The 19,613-nt window shown below is 59.2% G+C and overlaps 1 protein-coding gene across 2 annotated transcripts; it reads right to left on the reverse strand.

The window, feature by feature from the left end:
• Positions 1 to 363: 363 nt before the first annotated feature.
• Positions 364 to 18,565, reverse strand: DPF1 (double PHD fingers 1). 2 transcript variants are annotated; one of them, XM_084814499.1, is made up of 12 exons: positions 18,471 to 18,565; positions 13,890 to 14,050; positions 13,286 to 13,378; positions 11,498 to 11,625; positions 10,958 to 11,047; positions 8,245 to 8,323; positions 7,468 to 7,599; positions 4,981 to 5,031; positions 3,951 to 4,013; positions 2,362 to 2,474; positions 1,582 to 1,663; positions 364 to 1,492 (listed from the first exon to the last, which is right to left on the reverse strand). In XM_084814499.1, exons 2-12 carry the CDS (start codon positions 13,972 to 13,974, stop codon positions 1,422 to 1,424), a joined length of 987 nt encoding a protein of 328 aa, XP_084670625.1. In that variant the 5' UTR covers positions 13,975 to 14,050; positions 18,471 to 18,565; the 3' UTR covers positions 364 to 1,421. The 2 variants fall into 2 exon arrangements, with proteins under 2 accessions (XP_084670625.1, XP_084670624.1); XM_084814498.1 differs by having other exon boundaries at positions 365 to 1,492; positions 3,951 to 4,070; positions 13,271 to 13,378; positions 18,471 to 18,553.
• Positions 18,566 to 19,613: the final 1,048 nt, after the last annotated feature.

Raw genomic sequence — 19,613 nt, forward strand, 5'->3', positions numbered from 1 at the left:
AGAGATGCCCGTGGGCTCGGGGGGCGGGGGACCAGGCCCGCCCCGCTTTCTCGCTCGGCTGCAGGCGTTCTGTGTGTGGCGTGTGTGCAAAGGCAGAGGAAATTGGCTGTGGCTGCTTCAGCATGGTACCCAACACCCCTCTTTTCTTTTCCATTCTGTTGTCATGGCAACCACTCAGCACTAGAAATAGTTGCTTCCACAGGTGCAAAGATTGTGTGCAGGTGTGGGAGGGGGCTACTGTTTAATTTCTTCCCCCATCAGTCTAGACGCACCTGGCATTACGGTTTTCTCTCCCCACACCACCATGCACACCACAAACGGGAGAGGGGGCAGCAGTTAAAGAAGCACCACCACAGGAGCAGTGGCTGTATTCAGACCACATTTAATGCACAGAACAATCCAAGCACGTTAAAGATGCAGGCAACAGAACAACACCACGTACACAAGGCGGGGCTGACGGGGAGCTCCCCTGCTACCTTCAGCAGTCCCCAGGGATGCCTTCTCCCAATCCCCGACACAATTTTTCTGGGGTGGGGAGATCATTCTCCACCCTTTCCCACTTCTATTTTTTTCTTTTTCAAGTTTTCCTTCTTCCCTCCCACATTTTAAAATCCAGTAACACTGAAACAAATCCTGCTTTGTATAACAGCCAAGAGGTCCCCAACCTCATCCCCCTCTGCAGTGCCAAATGCTCCCCCCCACAATCCCCACGCGCACACCCCCCGCTAGGACCAGGCATGCTGGGTCTGAGATGGGTCTCCTCCAGCGGTCCATCCTTATTATCCTCCCACCGGAACCCCAATCCTGCCAGACACCTGGCACTCCCGTCCCAACCCAGTTAAAAGTCCTTTGAGGCTTAGCCCCCCCCCCCCCCAACTTTCCTTGTACATTCTTCTCTGCCCCAGGCTGGAGGAAAGCAGGCTTCAGAACTGTGCAAAAGCACATTATAGGAACAAGGATGCCTATGGGATGTCCTCGTAGGAGCTGGGTGGTCAGCTGCTCTAAGGAAAGCAGGGCGGAGGAGAACACAATGAGCTTCACATGCATCAGTCTAGGGGGGAGGGAAAGAACCTCCCTCCCCACCCAGCAGAGAGGCAGCTCCCCCGCCCCCCGGCTTTATGGCTTTGAGTTGAGATTGGCCTCCTCGGATGGCAGGCAGGCAGCAGTGGGCAAAGGCAGGGTTGGGCCCCACTGCTACACCTGGGGGAAGGGGTCCCACCAAATGTTTAGGGCAGAAGGCCTTGCCCCCCCTCAGTGGGCGTGGGGAAGGGGTTCCAGCCGACCTGCTGGGGCAGGCGAGACAGGTGCATTCCAAGGCCGGGGCGGAAGTACACAGCCCGTGCGACCGCCCCCCCGCCACAGCTGAGGTCCGGGGCCAGCCACGCCGAAGGGCTGGAGGGTGGGAGGGCCGCAGGCCCCGCCTAGGTCAGGGTGATGTAGGCCGACGCCTTCTCCTTCAACTGCCGCAGGCACAGGTGGCAGCTCCAGCTTCCTGGGGGGAAAGCGGGGAGCCGCATCAGAGCCTGGCCTTCCTCCCGGAAGGGAGGCACAGCCCCCCCCCCACGCCAGGGCCCTCCTCACCTTCAGGGGGCTCCGCCATGGGCGGGCTCAGGCAGTACATATGGTAGCCCCGGTCACAGTCATCACAGAACAGTAGCTGGTCCTGAGGGAGGGAGAGAAGGCGGAGTGGTCATTCGGAGGGTGGGCGGGGGCCAGGCAACGGCACGGGGGCCGAGCAGCGCCTCCACCACGCCACACATCCCTGCTCCAGCGATGCAGAGGATGCTGCCTCAATCCCAAGTCCAAGTCCTGCACCGTCAAGCTCAGCATTGTCTGCACTGACTGGTGCCAGCTAATCTGGCTTTGAGAGGGGGGCAGCTTTCCCAGCCCTACCTGGAGATGCTGCTAGGGACCACCTATGTGCAAAGTAGGGGCTCTACCCCAGAGCTGAGGCCATTGGACAAAGGGAAGGTCCTGCGGCCCACGCCCGCCAGAACAAGGCATGCCTTTCCCCCCTCCCATGTAGGGAGATGAGTTTTGTTACTAGATGTGAGGAAAAGGCACAGGCTCCTTTTGCTTCCTCACATGTTCCAGGGCTGAGCCCGGGCAAGGACAGCTGCCACACAAGGTAAGCCTTGCCAAATGGCCAAAATGTGGGGAGAAAGGGGGCATGGCCAGGTTGCTGCATTCCTGGATACTTGGGGGGCAAGAGAGTGGAGAGCCAGAGGAGGGGAGTTGAGCATGGCTCTTGCAGAGCATGTACAGAAGGGGGAGGTTGTCCAAGGGGGAGGGGTTGTTCCTGCCTCCCCACCCATGCACACTATGACACACCAGGGACCAGATCCAGGCCAGTGCACATACGTCATTCTCCGAGGTGCCGCAGAGGCTGCAGCTCTTGCACTCGATGCATTGCCACCGGTACGTCCGCACGGCAGCCGTCATGTTCACGGTGAACTGCAGGCACGAGGGGTGCCCTGGAAAGAAACAAGGAGCAGACTAGCCATGAGCCCCTCTCCAAGAGGGCTGGGCCTCCCTCCACCCTGCCTCTTCTGGGAGCCCGCCTTCCAGATCCCATTTGCCTCATGGGCAGCGGGGCTTACTTCAATCATTTGTTTATTTGGAAGGCTTGTTTTCCAGGGCAAACAGCCGCCAAGGTGGCGAGCGACTCTAGCTGAAACGATTAAAAGAATAGCTGCAGCTCCAAACCACAGCACAGCTGGTTCAGATCAGAAGCTCAGGTGAACAAAACTTAGCCTGGCTTCTAAAGGATGGTGATGTTGGTGCCAGACATCTCTTCCTGGGGAGAGAATTCCAGAGCCAGGGGACACCCCCACAGAAAAGGCCCCCAGTAGCCTCCTGGCTGTTCTGTGCAGATGAGGGTGGCGGACAAGGGCTTCAGCTAGGCCAGCACACTCAGCTGGGGGGAGGCTGCTGCCCAGGCCCTTTAGGCCTTTTGCTCCTGGCATCAACTGAGAGCCAGGGTGGAGGTGCACTGAGCAGGGGGTTGGACTCGATCTTCTAGGCCCCTTCCAACCCTACTATTCTATGGTTCTATGAGGTCTGCCTGCGAGAGAGAGGCTCACTGCAGCAAAACCCAGTTAATCTGCTTGCCAGCACCTGCTGCACCCCTCAAAGGTTCCAGACGCTTTTCAAGGGCAGAACTAGGCACAACCCCTTGCAGTAGCCCAGTGCAGTTATCACCAGAGCACAAGAGAACAGTAACCAGGTCGTGCGCAGCTGGTGCACTGACCAAGGCACCTGGCACAAAGCTGGATCTAGAAGCACTGCAAAGGCATGCTGGCGCGTCCTCAGGGGGCGCTCTGCTCCTGGCTGCTATGCACCTGATCCACGGGTGAGCCGTGCCGCTCAGAAAAATGTGCCACTTGGGCAGGTCTTGGCTCAGAGTTTAAGTCCTCCCCAGCCCCACGTCTTAGCTCTCTGCTAACTACAGTAGCTACTTTTGAGCCCAATGGAGGGTACCTGATTACAGCAAGCACTGGGATTTGCTCCAAAAGACGTAGGAACATAGGAAGCCGCCTCACAAAGGGAGTCCAACCCTTGGTCCATCTAGCCCAGTACTGTCGACATGGGCTGGCAGCAGCGGCTCCCCCGGGGCCCAGGCAGGGCTTTTCCCAGCCTCACCTGGAAAGGCCAGGGATTGAACCTGGGACCTGCATGCGACACAGGGGCTCTGCCACTGAGCCACGGCCCCCACAGTGGCAGCAACACCCTGCACACCTCTTCCCTGCTGCACGCCAGGCTGCCACAGCACTGTGCCACTTTCCCAGTGTGCCAGGTGCACCTCCACAGTGGCCATGCCTGGAATTACCCTGGTGCCCCACCCACAATGCCTGGCTGCCCCTACTTCTGCCATTCAGCGGGGAGTGGTTCTCAGCGCTTGCTCCATGGGGCTCAGGCCCTCCTTTGTGCACACCCCTGCCCCCACTCACCTGAGCGTCCACAGTCTGCACAGGAAATGAGATCCTCAGGGCAGCCGGTCTTCTTGGAGCCGCCTAGACAGAAATCACAATAACCGTTTGGTATGACTGTGCCGTCCGGAGCTTTCTTAGCTGTAAAACAGCAAGGAGAGGCCAAAATCAAGGGTGGGCTGCGCAGACCCCTGTGCACCCAGCACACACCTCCCCGCAGGGGGGATCCCACACCCAGCCTTCTTCCATCTGCCTGCACATTCTCTTGCTCCCAGAGTCCCATGGACGTGTTTCTCCCACTGCATGAGGAGTTCTGCCAACGCCTTGTTCACATGCAGGGGTTCGCAGCAGCCGCAACGCTTTGCACATAACAAATGCCACACATCACTCTTGCTCCCTCGTCAGGACACAGCAAGCAGCCCCCATCATGGTCCTGCTGCAGCAGCACACTGCCACCAGGAGTTTTGTCTCACATGTACACATGCTTTCATCACACATGACTGTGCAGGCATGTGCACAGCCTGTGCAACTTCCTACATGGAAGCTACCGTTGGTGAAAGGGCTCTGTGTTTCTAGCCCTCAAGGCTGAGGAGAGACTGTTCTCAAAGGCCGCTCCAGTCTTCCCTTCGTTCCCTTCCATACCCCTCCATCTTTTGTCAAAGCGTTCCAAATGGTTTGAAAAACATGAGAATGGCACAACAAGCAGAATCACATTGTGCAGAACAACAGAGCTTCACTTGCATTGTCTTCCTCAGAGAATTAACCTTCCTGGAAGCAGAAGGTGGACAGGTTTGTGTCTGTACTGAGACCTCTCTAAGGGCGCCCAGGGCCATCTTCCGCTCCACCCACCCTAACACCGCAGCACAACCCTGGAGAAGTCCCTTGCAGGACAGGAAGGGGGGAACCGAAGCAAGGAAGAGGGGGCCATGACAGGCTGGACCTGGGCAGCCTCATCGCTAGAAGGGGATGGATGAGCTGCCTGCCCAGGTGCATGCTGGAACAGCCGCCTCTTCCTGTACCTCAAACCTCGCAGGGCTGCCGTGGGATTTACCTGTGTGCCTGCGCTGGTTCTCTGGGACCCAATTCAGCTCTTTGTAAAACTCTGAAGAAAGCCAGAAATGCAAAAATAAATGAATGAATAAATAAACGGAAATAAGCATAGGGGGAAAATGGAATATATCTAGATCACTTGTATGGGAAGCCAGTAATGTTTCTATGAAAGGGGTTGTGTTATAAATATCTGTGTACTTGAATAAACCAATAAACAAGCAAAGAAAGGAATACATAGAGACAACTAACTCAGTGAAAGAATGTAAGGATTTATGGGAATGGAAGGCAAAGAGGTGGTCATTTAACACCATAATTGGGGGGCAGGGGGGTGGAGTCACTGGCATACAGAGACAGGCAACATTCTTCCTAGGGCAGAGGCCACCAGACCGGGGGAAGGCAGCTCCTCTGTGGAAAGTGAGAGAGGAACAGGCCCCCTCTCTGGGTCAGGAGGGGGCAAATGCCCTTCCACCACCTTCCATTGGGGAGGGACCCGGGCGTCCTGCCCCTCTCCCTCCAGGAACTGGCTCTGTGCAGGCCCTTCCCCCCATCTCTCTCCTTTGTGCAGATCCTACTGCATCAGCATGCACTGGTCTCCATGGTAACTGACTAGAAAAGGGATGGGATGTGTTAGTTGGGGAGGGGGGCAGCAGGGGACTCCCCCCCCCATTCCTGCAGGCCTTGGAAGCTTATCCGTGGTGATGTGGGGCAGGATAATCCAGGCCACCCCCTCATACTGAGTCTTTTTCTTGCTACTTTTTCCCCCAGGTTGCCCTCCTCAAAAAAAGGGGATCACATCCATTCAGCTATGTGCAGACACCCTCCCCCCACCCCCACAATGCTGACAATGCTCTCCAGCACACACAGCAATTTTATTCAGCAGATTTGCGGATTGTTGCCCAGGCATAAAATCCCCCCCTCCCGAAACCCCCCCCCCCCAATCTACATCCACATGCATCGGGGCCACTGCTCAGATCTCGGCCTTCACCTCCACACAAGTACAGATGTGGGCCAAGGCTCACGGGACAGAGATTTTCTCTCCCCCACACACGCAAGGCCTTGGACAGCCAGAAACGTGCTCGGAGTATCTCCGCATGCGCGCACGCGTGTCGCCTTTCCGGACGAAGAGGCTTTCCGCGCCTGCACACCACACACACGCGAATTCTTGGAGAGCGCGACGCCCGTGTGCACACGCGCACAGACACACCGCGGGGCCGCTGCTGCGGCGGCGGGCAGCCCAGCGCAGCCCAGCCGCCGCCCGGAGCACAGGCACCAGCCGGGCGGCCGGCCCGGCCCGGCTTGCCTCCCCGCAAGTCAAGCGGGTCCCGCAGGGAGCGCGTGGGAGAAAGGCGCCGCCCGCCGCCGCGGCTCCCAGTCGCCTCTTCCTTGCAGGCCCCGCCCGGGCAGGAAAGACCGCCCCGCCCGCCCGCCCAGTCGCCGCGGCCACCTCGCCAGCAGGGGGGGCGTCAAAACGAGCCCCCGCGAGGGGAGGAGCGAGCCTCCGGCCGGCCGCGGGCGGAAGCCACGGCCGCGCGTCCCGGCCCCGGGCCCTGGAAAGGGCCGCCAGCTTCTGCCACGCAGGAGCCCAGCGGAGCGGGGCGCGTCCCCCGGCCACAGAACAGCCGCGAGGCGCCGGCGGGCCCTGCGGGAGCGCGACGCTCGCGCCAGCGCGGGGCGCCGGAGAACCGCTCGGAGCGCCGTCCGGCTCCGCGCTGCCCGGCAGCGGGCGCCCTCGGGCCCCCGGCGCGCCCCGTCCTCTCCCCGGGCGGGCCCTCCCCGCGGCGGAGCCGGGCCCCCGAGCGCGCCCCTGCCCACAGCGGCAGGGGCGCGGCTGGGCGGGGCCTGGGGGCGTGGGCGCGGCCCCCGCCCAGCGCCCGCCTCCGGGCCGGAGCGTCCCTGCGGCGGCGGCCGCCCGCCTCGCCTCGCCTCGCCTCGCGTGCCGCCCTCGGGCCGGGGCGCCCACCGCCTCCCCACGGAAGCGGCCCCATTGTCGTCTCGCTCTGGCAGCCGAGGTCTCTCCTCGTGCTCAGCCGGCGTCTGGCTCGTCCCACAGCCTCGGCGCTCGCACGGTGCTTCCGCGTCCGGAGTGGCTCGCGCGCGCTCCCTCTGCCCTCCTCACGACCCCCGTGAGGCTGGGCGGCATCACCGCGCGCGTCCCAGAGCGGCAAAGCCGTCTCCCGCGCGTGCAGCGGCGAGCAACACCCGCGACGAGCGCCCGAGGCGGGACTGCGGGGGTCCGCCCCGGCTCGCCGTGCCGCGAGAGGCCCGCGAAGCCGACGGCTTGAGCCGGGCCCCACCCGTTTCGACAGGCTCCGTGAAGCACGCGCCCGCGGCGGCCCCGCACGTGCGGCCCCGCGGCCGAGCTCGCCGAGGAGAGCCGCGGCCGCCCGGGGCCAGCGGCGCGCAGCCAGACCCGCCAGGGGCCCCGTCTCCGCCGGCCTGTGCGCCGCCGCCGGGCCCCCCGCAGGAAGCGGGCGCGCGGGGCACTCACGTTTGTGGTTGTTCTTGCGATGGAAGGGCAGGGTGTGGCGCTCGGGCCCCTCCTCGCCCTCCTCCTCCGCCAGGTGCGTGTGCGTGTAGTGGTAGCTCAGCCCCGGGCGGTTCTTGTAGCGCTTCCCGCAAACTGGAAGGAGAGGGAGAGGCCCAGATGCGCGCCGAGCGGCCGGCGGTCCTCCCGCGGGGCGCGGTGGTCGGCCGCGGGGGCTCCGCCAGGCCGGGCTCCCGCGCGGCCACGGGGCGGAGCCGCCGGGCGGAGGGGCGCGGGCCGCTCCCGCAGGGGAGCCCTCGGGCCCCGGGAGAGGGGCCGCTCGCCCAAACGGCTACGCGGGGGGGGGGGTCCCACAGGCCTGTGCCGCCCATGGAAGGCTCCCCTGCCGCCCCGCCTCGAGGCCACCCCGGGCCGCCGGCTCCCAGCGGGACAGCCGCCGCGTCCTCCCCCCCATTTCTCGGGAGCCGGGGCCAGAGGCCTCCGCCGCGGGAGCGCCCCTGCCAGGGCCTCCGGGGCAGCCGCTGGCCCTCGCGGCGGCGAGCGCGGGCAGGAGGGATCGCGCGCGGCGTCGGACACAGCAGCCCGATTAGAGAGGCCGCGACGGCGCAGCTCCGCAGCCGCCGGCCCGCTGCAGAGGAGCCCCGCAGCAGAGGCTCTCCCGCGCCCCGGGGCGCCCTCTCCTCCCCGGTGGGCTCCCGCCCGGGGGGATGCCCGGCCGCGGGGCCAAAGACGCCGCCGCCGGCCAGCCCGGCCCAGCAGAGGCCGCCCGGGCGCACTCACTGTCGCAGACGTAGGGCTTGTCCCGATCCTCCAGCAAGGCCGCGTCCTGCCTCTTCCGCAGTCCTCCAATGCCACAGGCCTGGGCGGAGGGAGAAAGGCAGTGAGATGCTCCGGCCTGGGCGCGCTGCGCCCCGCGTTTCAGTTAGAGCCACTCTGTAGGCCTCACGGACCTCGAGGGCGCTGTGGGCTCAGCGCTGGGAGCGGGCCTTTGCCTCTCCGCCTCCCCGCCACGCGCCCACGGCTCCACGCACAGCCCATGACACAGACCTCATTTCTCAGCTCTCAACAACAACAAAACAATTCTATTTTGGAGCAGGGGACGCGAACTTGCCAGAAGCATGCATGCGCATGCGTACATATATTCTGGTGTTTGGGTCACCTTCCCCTGCATTGCATTAGTCATGCCTAGAGTGGAATTTGCTTTTTTGGCTGCAGCTTTGGGCCAGAGCCGTCACAGTCGGATGACGGAGAGGACCCACCGCGGGCTCCAGCCAAGGATGCAGATGCTTTTGGGAGCCCTCGGCCAGTAGCAACAGGTGTTGGGGTAGTGGGGGGGGGGCTGTCACTCCCCTATGCCCACACCGGGTGTCTGCGTCCAGCCCCACACTAGACACCACCACCAGGCCGGAACACCTTATAGGCCGTTCTCCACCAGCCCCACCTCTGGTGACTTGGGCCGGCCACCCTGTCTTCCTCAGCCCTCTTTGCCTGTGTACATTTTCTGTCCAAATTACTGGCTTCTGCTTGATTTACTTCTCCTGCAAAGGGCAGTTGTTTTTTGAGTGAAGATTTCCTAATAATATCACCAGCAATTATCCAAATCAATCAGGTAAACTCAGCAAGAGCTGAGCTACAAAATTAGACCTGAGCTTGCAAGAGCTCCTCTTCATATTAACAAAGATAAACCACCTAAGATTTGCAAGAGCTGAAATGCAAGACAGTTAAGCTAAAACTCAAACCGAGCTGAATAAGAAGAGACACAAAAGGCAAATTCAGACTAAACATGTGGAAATCTAAAGTCTTCTCTCTGTGTTTTCAGTTTATAATGCAGATTCAGGAATGTGGTTTGAATTGATGCCAACCCTAAAGGAGCTGACCTATTTCAAGTGCCTTTGCTTTCAGCCTTGGACTGGCAGGGGAATAGGGGCAGGCAGAAGAGAGTGTGGCTGGTGGGGGCGGACTGCCAGGCCAGGAGGCTCAGGAGAGGGGTGGCTGGCAGTCTGCACCTGCCTTTCGGATATAACAGGGAATTGCTGTGCAGACCCCTCCTCCTGGGCTGTGTGCGGAGGAGCTCAGGTGCCTGCCTCAGTTGCCAGAGAACTGCAGAGCAGCTCCCCAAGCACACGTGTGCCTGCAAGTCACAGCCTCTGGCCAGAGTTGCCCTTTTCCTTAATCCAGGAAGACATGGGGGAGCCTCCTCAGTGACAGCACTCTGCATGTGGACAGAGGAGCTTGCCTTTATTACTTCACATGATCCAGGAATAGACCTGTCACTGGAAAGATTTCCGGGGACCAAGCCCTGCCTCCAATTAAGGCCTGCAGATTTAAAGCTGGTGGTAGGTTGGGTGCCGATCCTCTCCTTAAAATGGAAAAATGCCTCCTTTTCCTTCACAAATCAAGAAACCGCCCCCTTCTTGGCCTCTGCCATTTGATGCCATCTAACACGCACTCTCCAGGAGAGGGGGAGCAGCAGGCAAATTTATGCAAAGATGAGGTGATCTGCATAACTTTTAGGTCTGCCTTGGCCCATCTGAATCAGCCCTTATTTCCCCATCATTGGGGTACACGGAAGGAGCCTCCTCGAAGATTGTTGTACAATCGGGCGTACCCTGGTAACGGTGCATTGTGCCGGCTAATCCTTCTACCACCTGATCAAACCGCAGCTCGGCGGTGGCTACATTTTGGCGGAGCAGAGTTTGGTCTGGACAGGACATGACGATGCCCCATCACTGCCCTTCTCTTCCCCGCCCACACGTGCTCATGGGGGGTGGGAGATCCTGACTGGGGATCAACCAAGGGGGCAGGGGAACCCTCCTCCAGCTATCCCCCCACTCCAGATGCTCGGGGGGAGCAAGGAGGCCGCTCCTCCCAGTTGACTCTGCGCACATGGAAGCTGCCTTGCTGGGTGGGATCAAGGTGGGTGCATCTACTCCAGCACTCGGTTTCCCACAGCTGCCAGATCCTGCGGTGCCCCAAGCACTGCTGGGCCATCTGCTGCTGCTGCTGCTGCTTTATCCCTGCCGCTGGAGACCTGGAGGTCGACCGGAGGCTGCTTCTGGCCCGGGACGGGGCGGGCGGGACAGGGCAGTTTGGAGAGACATTGGGCCATCACAGGAAATCCTTGCTTTTGATGGGGGAGGCGGAGCTCCATGCAGGGGCTTGCAGCAGTCATGAAAATGTTTGCAAAATGTTTGCTAACTAAATGGGGGAGGGGATTTATGAAAGGAATATTTTTCATATGTTCACGGAAATTATAATGGTCATGTTTTTGTTAGCTTGCTCATGTGGATTTAAATATTACATTACAAAATGAGTTTGATACATTTGTTACTATGTTTTTGTTAAGTTTACTGTTCTAGTGAGTTGGTTTGAACATAGTTTGGAAAAGCAGCAATTCAGCCAATGACGCTGACCTTGAGACCTTCATCACCTTCGCCTCCCCCCCCCAGGATGGAGCCCACCACCCCTGCTGCCCCCGACTTGCTGGGCACACCTTGCTTTTGGCTCTGTTCTTCCGGCGTGGCGCATCCTCTTCCAGATCATCCGTGTCCATGTCATGCAGAAATTCCCCAATAGGCGCCTTCTGAAACACACACACAGACCAACAGAGGTAAGAGGGGCAGGCACCGCCCAGGACCAGCCAAGGAAGAGACCCATCCTCTCAGTAATCACAACCACCACCCTAGAAGGTAGGCCCCAAGCCAGGACCATTATCCCCACTTCACAGAGGAAGAACTGAGTCAAAGAACAGCTCCCCTAAGGCTCCTTTGGGGAGCACGTGTGTGCCTGCGGGTTGAACCAGAGCCTCTGGGGCAGCTTTAGAGGACGCAGCAGCAAGCCGAATCAGCCGCCAGCCCCCACCCAGGTCCTCCCCTGGCGCGACCCCGCAAGGGTGGCCTTCTCGGTTCCCTGTCTGGCTCACAGCTTTGCAGCGGAAAGGGAAAGGGGATTGTATGGGAGAGTTGTCAGGGTTTGGGGGGCTTTGTGTGAAAATGCTTTAGGGTGAGTTGTGGGGGGCTCCTGCTTCTCTCACCGGACAGTCCAAGATCAGCTCTTCCTCCTTCAGCTCTGGCTTCTTGTCTCCGGCTTCAGCACACAGCAAGGCCTCAAGCACCGGCCCCTCGGGCAGCCCCCCCTCCTTCTTTAGGGGGGGCTCACAATCTGCCAGGGAGGGGGGAAGAGGAGAGAGGCCACATCAGGCAAAGGAAAGCCCTCATCCTCCTCCCAGTCTGTATCTAATCACCGCCCCCCCCCCCAAGCCCTGGGCATTCTATTCACTGCCGGAATCTCTCACCGCACCCCCTGCAACAAGACAGACACCTCCCACTCCGCTTGCACCTGGAACATCCGTCTTCCTTTGGATTTTCCTCCTTAGCCCTTTGTGGGGTCAGGGGAGGGCTCTGGGACACACCACTGTGCCCCCCAGATGTGTTGGGACGGCATAGCTGGTGGGAGGAGCATGGGAGTTGGGAGTCCAATACACCAGGTTGAGGGAGGCCGGCCGGCCTCTGTCTCCTCGGCCAGGGAGCCGGCCCCCCATCGCTCCCTTCCCGGGCCCCTCAGGGCTGTGATCCACCCCGCCTGGCAGTGGTTGGTTGTTGTCTCTGAAACATTTGGACACGGGTCCAGCCATGTTTGGTGCTATCTATAGTTAACCCTAATAATGCACGGAGGAGACACCTGCTTCCAGGCTGGTTCAGCAGGGATGGCGGCCCAGTGGCCCCGCAGGAGTCGTGGCCAAGGCTGCAGGGCAGGCGAGGAGCTGCCGCGGAACACAGCCAGCCTACCTTGCACCCCCACGTGCGTTCCAGGGCCTGCTTTGTCCCCATCTGTTCTGCATGGTGACAGTGGCAGTGCTATTGCAGCCCATCGCAGGGGAGCCCAGGGGGCGGGGGCAGGCTGGGCATCAGCACGCTGGCCCTTGAGGGGTCCCCAGATAGCCCCGCCTCCTTCCCTGCCCCCCCCATCTTTTGGTGGTTTCCTGGCTTCTATGCAGTTTCTCCCCACTTCTCAGCAGTGGAAATGCTTCTCCTGAGGCTGACCGACTGGCAGGCAGAGCTTGAAGCCAAAATTGGCTGACAGGGTGGGTGTTTTTGGCCCTGTCCCTGTTGTATTCACTGTGACATTTGGGCCTGGTCTGAGATAGGCTCTGCACCCCGGCAGCAGGGGATCTGGCCCACCAGGAAAGAACACTGACTGGTAGCCAGGGCTCTGCAGATTTCAGGCAGGATTCTTCCCCAGCCCTACCTGGAGATGCCAGAGAAGTTGCCTGGGACCTTATGCATGCTCCACCACAGAGCTATGGATCCAATTGTATATTTGGCAAAAGGAGAAGCCCACATTTCTAAATTTTAGTTAAAAAGCAAAAAAAACCAAGATATTTTTCTTTCTTAAAGTCCTACATTTACATATTTTAGCTACGCTGAAGTAACATTCTGGTTTGCTCTGCTTGGAATTTGGAACCTAATTGACAGCTGAACTCCTGCACAGCTTATGTTGCTTATCTTAACTGTCCTGGCTTCTCCAGAAGAACCATTGTAGTGAATTGTAGCCTTGGGAGGATGCTGCAGAAACTTCCTTCTGTCAAGGCTCCCTTGCCCCAGCCTTAGAAGTACAAGTCCCACAGCCTCACGTGTAGGAGCCATAACAGTGAAGACAAGTTTGAATCTGGCTGAAATGGTAGCGTGGACATGCCCTGGATCTTTGGGGTTGCAGAGCTGTCTCCTACCCTCCTGGCGGGGTTCCAGCCTGCTCCTTCTTCCTCTGCCCCACTTGCCCTGGCACATGACCCCCCACCCCTTCTTACCAATCTTGAACTCACAAGGCTGCAGCCGTGGATCCTCCAGGATGTTCAGCCGCCGCTTCTTACGCCAACAGCGAGCTGGGTAGGTGTAGATCTGACCCGGAGCCAGCCCTGAAAGAGGGGCAGGCCAGCTGCAAGTGCCCTTCCTCACACTTGGGGGCAGGAGGGGCCTGGGATTGGACGGGCCCCCCCACCCTCACCCCCAGTGCAATGGCCACTGCTCCTTGCCAGTAGTTCATCCCTTAAATCCCGGTGGGCTCCCTGTTTGTCCACATGCCGCCACTGAGGCAAAGCTGGATGTTTAGTTTCATTTTAATCTCAACACATCGCAAACCTACTGGGCCCTGAAGAGCTGGTGGCCACAGCTTTGGTCAGAGGCTGCCCCTGCCCCAGCCCATTTGCCTGAAGCGCCTAGAAGCCACTGCCCTCAGCCTCCCTGCCCCGACGGCCTTTTGCCTCCTCTTCTCCCTCCCGCCTGCCACACAAGCCCTTCTTCCATCCCCCTCCTCCACACCCTCCTCTGGGCACGCACTCAGATGGCAAGGCCTCTGGAGAAGGGTCAGCTCTACGTACAGCACCTAGCACAGGGGCCTGCCTCATAGAGCAGCAGCAGCAGCCCCACCTGGGCCCCGGTGCGTCTTCTCCATCCAGATGTAGCAGTTGCTCTGGGCGACCCCCGTCTGCGAGTCCAGGAAGGGCAGGCGCATGCTGCGCTCCGCACACAGCCTGGCGTTATAGCCGCGGCAGTGCTCAATGGCTTCGCGGTAGAACTCCTCGCTCAAGCTGTGAGAAGAAAGCCAGATTTCTAAGCCTTGTTGAATGCCCCAGACACAGACATTCTTTTTCCCCTACATTTACTTGTTTGAGCTGGGATTTGAATATTTGCTGTCCTTGTAATGTGTACGCTGAAGTGACCTGCAGCTGAGCTCTTGCAAAGCTTGTGCTGCTTAACTCAGACTGGATGTGAGCTCTTGCAAGAAGCTCTGGGTGGATCCAACTGCTCAGCTCTTGTAGATTTTTCTCTGGCTCTTCTTAAAGGCCTGTGACATTGCTCGTGAAGGCACAGAAACCCAAATGCCAGACCCAAAGGCATTTACTTTGAAGTAAGTCATATCAACTTCGGTGGAACTTACTTCCCACTAAATATTTTAGGATTGCTGGCTGCACTTGAAAAGTTCTTCAACTGGGTCGGTAGGGGTGAGTGGGAGGGATAGGTTCTCTCTCAGTTCCCAAAAATAGAGTGAGGCCCATGAGTTGGATGTAGGGAGTTAGATGCTCCAGATCATTCAGGTCCCCTTTGCAGCTCAATGACCTACAGCCAATTTGCCAAGACAGTGAACCCTAGAGATTCTTCAGTCCTGGAACTATGCTCAAAGCAGCTGCTGGGAAGAACCACAACCACAAACCAGCAAGAAGCTGGTAGCGCATCACCGAAGAACCACAAGGCTCTGGCCTCTACGCCTCTGCAGTGAGATGTTGAATACCAAGGCAGACTCTCTCCAAAACAAGAATTACCAGCATAGAGATGGCTGGAGGCTATAGGCAAAGGGAGCCAAAGCTCTTTTGGTTCAAGGGAGAAACCAGTTTGCAGTCAGGAGGAACAGCTCTTTCCAGTGTCTGACAACAAGAACCTCTTGCCTGGCGTTGGAGGTGGAGGGAGGCCGCAAGGCAGGACAGACAGGGTGAGAGACCATTCCAGCCCGCAGAACAGCCTGCCACAAGGCCAAGACGGGCAGAATAAAGGATGACCCTGGGGGGCAGGGGGTCAACCACAAAACTAAGCCAGAAAGACACCCCTCCCACCCGGCCAGCCCTTGGTCTCTGCCTGGCCAAGCATATCGGCTAGTGCCCAAGGCTTAATTTGTGCCAGGGTTCTGCCTGCTTTTGAAGCCAGGTGTCAGGCACAGTGTGGAAATAGTAAAGAAAGAGTGCCTCTGCCCATATGCAAAGGGTCTTCCTCTTGCTTCTGAGCAATCCCATCAGCCCACAAACACATGAGATGAGTGGCTAGGCCTTCCAACCAGGAGGACGTGTCCTGGAGCCCCCACACCACTCATTTTTTAGAAACCAGAATTTTAAAAGGTTAAAAGTTGAAAACAACAACAACCCAGCAGTGTAGGTTTCCCTGACTTGGAGCCCCCAATGCTCAGGTGTCCCTACAAGAGTGAAACAAGGAAAGAACAATGAGTCCCACCCCGGTGATTCCATCTCATGGCCCTGAAAAGTGGCCTCTGTTTCCCTGGGTCATCCGGGTTCGTTGTACAAAACCCAGGCAGAAAATGTATGCTTGGTGGCTGGGGGAGGTAAGAAGCCACACAACTGCTTCCTTTGCGCTCATGCATGTACACACCTGTGCATTGTGCAACACCCTGCGCACATGCCTATGCATGCAAACACACACAGAGCACACCTAGACACAGGACGAGTCAGTGCCCTGCACGCTTAACATGAAAGCACATGCACACGCATACACGTGGGGCTGTGGACGGCTGTGGTCTCCCCCGAAGGCACACATCCATCTATCAGCGCCAGGCACTTTGTACACACACCAGACACATTAGTGCCCCCAATGTCTACCAGCCATGGGCCCCTAGCAGCAGCACCCCCCAACCTGTGCTTGCTGTAATAAAACCAGAGCCAGCCTCTCCCATCCTCAGCCCCCTTGCAACCCACCCCTTCTCCCCCTCCCCAGAACCAGATGCCAGACTGACTGAACCCGTCTCTGGCCATGCAAAACCATCCATGCTGGGGGGAGGGGAGGGAGAAGAGAACCCATAAATCCCCCAGCCTCTCCCCTCCGTTTCCATCATTGCCCCCATGCCTGTGGGGGCGGGGATCATGCCACCCCCCAGATGTGGGGCACTCACTCACCATTTGATAGGCTTGTGCACAGCTGTGGCCATTTTGATACGGTATGAAAATCCCTCAGCCAGCCTGCCTGGGCTGGTTGGAGAAGCAGAGAATTTTCCCCCCTTTTCTTTCTTTTCTTTCTTTTCTTTCTTTCCCTTTTTTTTTTTTTTTTTACCTCTCACATCAGAATATACTGTACAATTTTATTCATTCTCCAGCAGCCTGCAGGGTGGGGGGGCCAATCACAGTCCAGCTCCTTTGAGCCCCGGTGCACCATGGGGAATGTAGTTTCTGGGCTTTACAGAAGCCTTTCCCCCCACTTTTTTTTTTTTTTTTTTTTGCATTATTATTTCCCCCTCCTTCCTTTGCAAGCTCCTTAAAAGCTGGGGTGGATGCCAGGCAGCTGCCACAAGGGGACTACAACTCCCAGAGGGCTTTGCGTTTGACAGCTGTGAGGCCCACCTACTTCCAAGGGAGGGAGGCTGGGTACGGGATATTGAGAAAATGGGAGGGGGCACTTAATCCCAATCTAAATTGCATGGCTCTAAAAACCCGTCTTTGCAAAGTGCAACACCCACTTTTGTGCAATTGCATTCGGGGGTGGGGGGGCTGGAGAAACAGTCCCCCTTCTCCAGAAAGGGGGGGTCAGAAGGGCCTTGTCCAGAATTATTTGGGGGGCGCGGCGGCGGGAGGGCGCAAAGATTTCGGATTAGCAGCTTAAACTCTTCTGGGAGGGGGTAACTCAAGATTCTTGGCTGCCAGCCTTCTTCGGGGGCTTAATTAGATCGCCAGGCTTGGCCCCAAAATCTCTTTTGAGTGCCAATCGCGCATAATGGGAAGGAAGCCGTGGTAATGGCGAGGGGGTTCCCGGACAAATGCAGAGTGCCTCCCCCCCGCCCCCGTTCGACACAAAACCCAGTGGGGTTAAGGGAAAGGGCATGGCTTCCAAACGGGACGGGTCCCCGAACCCCTGCACCTCTTCCGTTCCAGGGTTGAGCCTGGGAGAGCCTCCAGTCCCATGAGGCCCCACAGGTATTCCCTTATTGTGGCGAGGGGTACCTTCCTTAATTTGGTGCCATTGGGGCTGCTCCATCCCCAAAGCGCTCAGGGACCCCCGAAGCTATTTCCTTCCAACCCGTTTCGGTGGCCGCGCCAAGGCCCCACAACCACAGTCGGGCAGCAGCCCCCCGCCTCAGGTGACGGGGCAAGGGGCTTCTTTTGAAGGGATCTATCTTCACAGAATCACAGGGCTGGAGGGCTCCTCCAAGGTCATCTAGTCCAATCCGCCGTCGTCGCCGGAAAGCCACTCCTACAGCGCCCCGGACAGGTGGGCCTCTCCCTGATTTTAAACACCTCGAAGCCTCCTCGGGGGGCTAGACGACCTGGGCTCAAACCCACCCAGACGACTCGGAATCCCACAGGGCAGGTTTAGGGCACAGCAGCACTCTGCACATGCTCAGAGTCACTATTGGCATCCTTCCTTCCCTTGTTCTGGGGCCGACGGAGCCCTCCCTCGGACTCCGGGCCCCTCGCCATAGCCCCACACGGCTCCGGGGCTGCCCAGCAGCAAGCTCTCCTCTCCCCTCCCTCATGGAAGCGTGCCCGTCATGGCCGGCTCCCCTTCCAAAGAGGGAGATTGCTGGGGTCAAACGACACCCGCTGCCAGGAGTCCCCAAGCCCTGCGAGGCGGGGCCTGGCTTTGCTCGCGAGGCCCTCTGCACACCCTCAGAGACTCAACCTGGCCTGGGGCGAAGCCGGGCAACGCGGCCTCGCCCCCCCCCCCCGAGAGCCCGGGGGAGGCTGAGCGAAGGCGCTGCTGACCGAAGCCAGCCCTGGGCCGAGGCTGGGGCACTTGGCCCGTCCCACAGCCCGCGAGCAGCCGGCGGCGCTTCTAAGGGAGCGGGCCGGCCTCGGTCGGGAGCCAGCCCTGGGTGGGTGGTCACCCGCGCCCCCTGCTCTCTGCCCAGAGGTCGGGCTAGAGGCCAGGGCAGAGCGCTCAGCGACGCGTCTCCACGAGCGGGTGGGGAGAAGGCCGAGTGCCGTAGCCCCCAGACCCGCTGGATAAGCCGGCCTGTTAACTTGCAACGCGGGCGCCGATTGTAGGAATAATTCTGCGCCTCGATATCGCGCAATTTGTCCATCCTTACAACAGCCCTATAAGGTAGGCTAGCAGTACATTCGCCTTTCAGATGTGGAAGGCGGCTGATTGATCAAGGGTGCAATGCTATGAACGTGTAGCCAGAACTAAGTCCTACAACTCCCAGCATGCCCCGGCCAGCGCATTGTAGGACTTACTTCTGCCTGCACAGGCATAGGAATGCGCCTTAAGACTGTCATCCTGTGCGCTACTTACCTAGAAGCAGATGCGCATGGGATTGCACTGTTCGTTACATGTGCCTGATCATTAGGCCCGACCGGCGCGTTTCCGACCGGGACTTCCTCACATTTTGGGACGCGGGGGGGGGGGGGTGGCGGCGACTCACGCACTCTTCCTTTGCTGCTCCGCCCCAGTGTTGGATGCAGTCTTAACCACGCTTAGCGCAGTAGGACCATTGAAGTCAATGTGATTTCAGCCATGGGAGGGTGCAGCTGGGGCCAGACCTCGGGGTCAAAGCCCAGGGCCCCCCGAAATGCCTACCCAGGGCGGAGCAGCTGATGGAGGCACCTGGGTTGGTTTAGGCATGGCAGGGGGCCTACGGGGGAGGGGGGGTTGACACTGCTTGTCCCCAGATTTTTTTACTTTAAAAATATTTTCTACCGAAAAATAAGGCACCAAGTCAATGTGCTCAGCATCAGGGCAGCAGAAGCAAACTCCATTTTATTCTTCTAGTCGTGATGGTCCTGATTTAAGGGCGCTTAAAATGCAAAACTGCACATGCTCAGGTACTTTAAAAAAAAGAAATCGGGGTTGGCAAACTTTGTAACATGGCAGAAATGCAAAAAGCGCGGCATGGCGGCAGGGGAGTGCGCGCAGCGGAACGTTCGCGGTGTGCTTCACAACTGATGGAAAACGCCCCCCGCCCCGGGTGAGGCCATGGCTGACTCTAATCCCATTTATTTCAGTGGGTCTACTCTGGCGGAAGAGGCTCCGATTCCGGCCTGGCTGCCGGGCCACGGAGGCGAGCGCCTCGGCTGGGGCGTGATTTCCAGGACGGAGAGGCCTCACTGGCCCGGTTCGCGCGCCCGGGAGGGCTCCGGTGGCTACAGCCGCGCTCGCTCGGGTTGCAATCCAGCCCCCTGCTCTGGAAGTAAGCTACTTCTGAGTAGACACGGCTATCGCGGTGGTGTATGGTTCTCCACCAGCAACCAGCCCGAGTGAACCCGGCCAGTCCTGGCTGCGATCCCAAGCGCCCTTCCGAGCAGGGAGGCAGTCCCCTCCGGTCCAGCCGGGCGTCCCGACCCGAGTTGGCCGGGTGGCTTCGGACAGGGCTCCGTCTCCTCCTCGCAAGGCCTCGGAAGTGCCGTCGAGGCTCTTCCCGGAGCGAGGAGGCGGCCC

Source organism: Heloderma suspectum, chromosome 10, assembly GCF_057233095.1.
Source record: "Heloderma suspectum isolate Gila_16-S chromosome 10, 16-S_ref, whole genome shotgun sequence".
NCBI classification, from domain to species: Eukaryota; Metazoa; Chordata; class Lepidosauria; order Squamata; family Helodermatidae; genus Heloderma; species Heloderma suspectum.

Bases quoted from the DNA above. Each gene is read 5' to 3' on its own strand.
- DPF1 (XM_084814498.1), bottom strand. From the start codon at position 13,974: ATGCGCCTGCCCTTCCTGGACTCGCAGACGGGGGTCGCCCAGAGCAAC. The intron at 13,379-13,889 runs GTGGGGCTGCTG...CCCCTCTTTCAG, and splicing joins GAAGACGCACCGGGGCCCAG to GGCTGGCTCCGGGTCAGATC. The intron at 7,600-8,244 runs GTGAGTGCGCCC...CTCTCCTTCCAG, and splicing joins CAAGCCCTACGTCTGCGACA to TTTGCGGGAAGCGCTACAAG.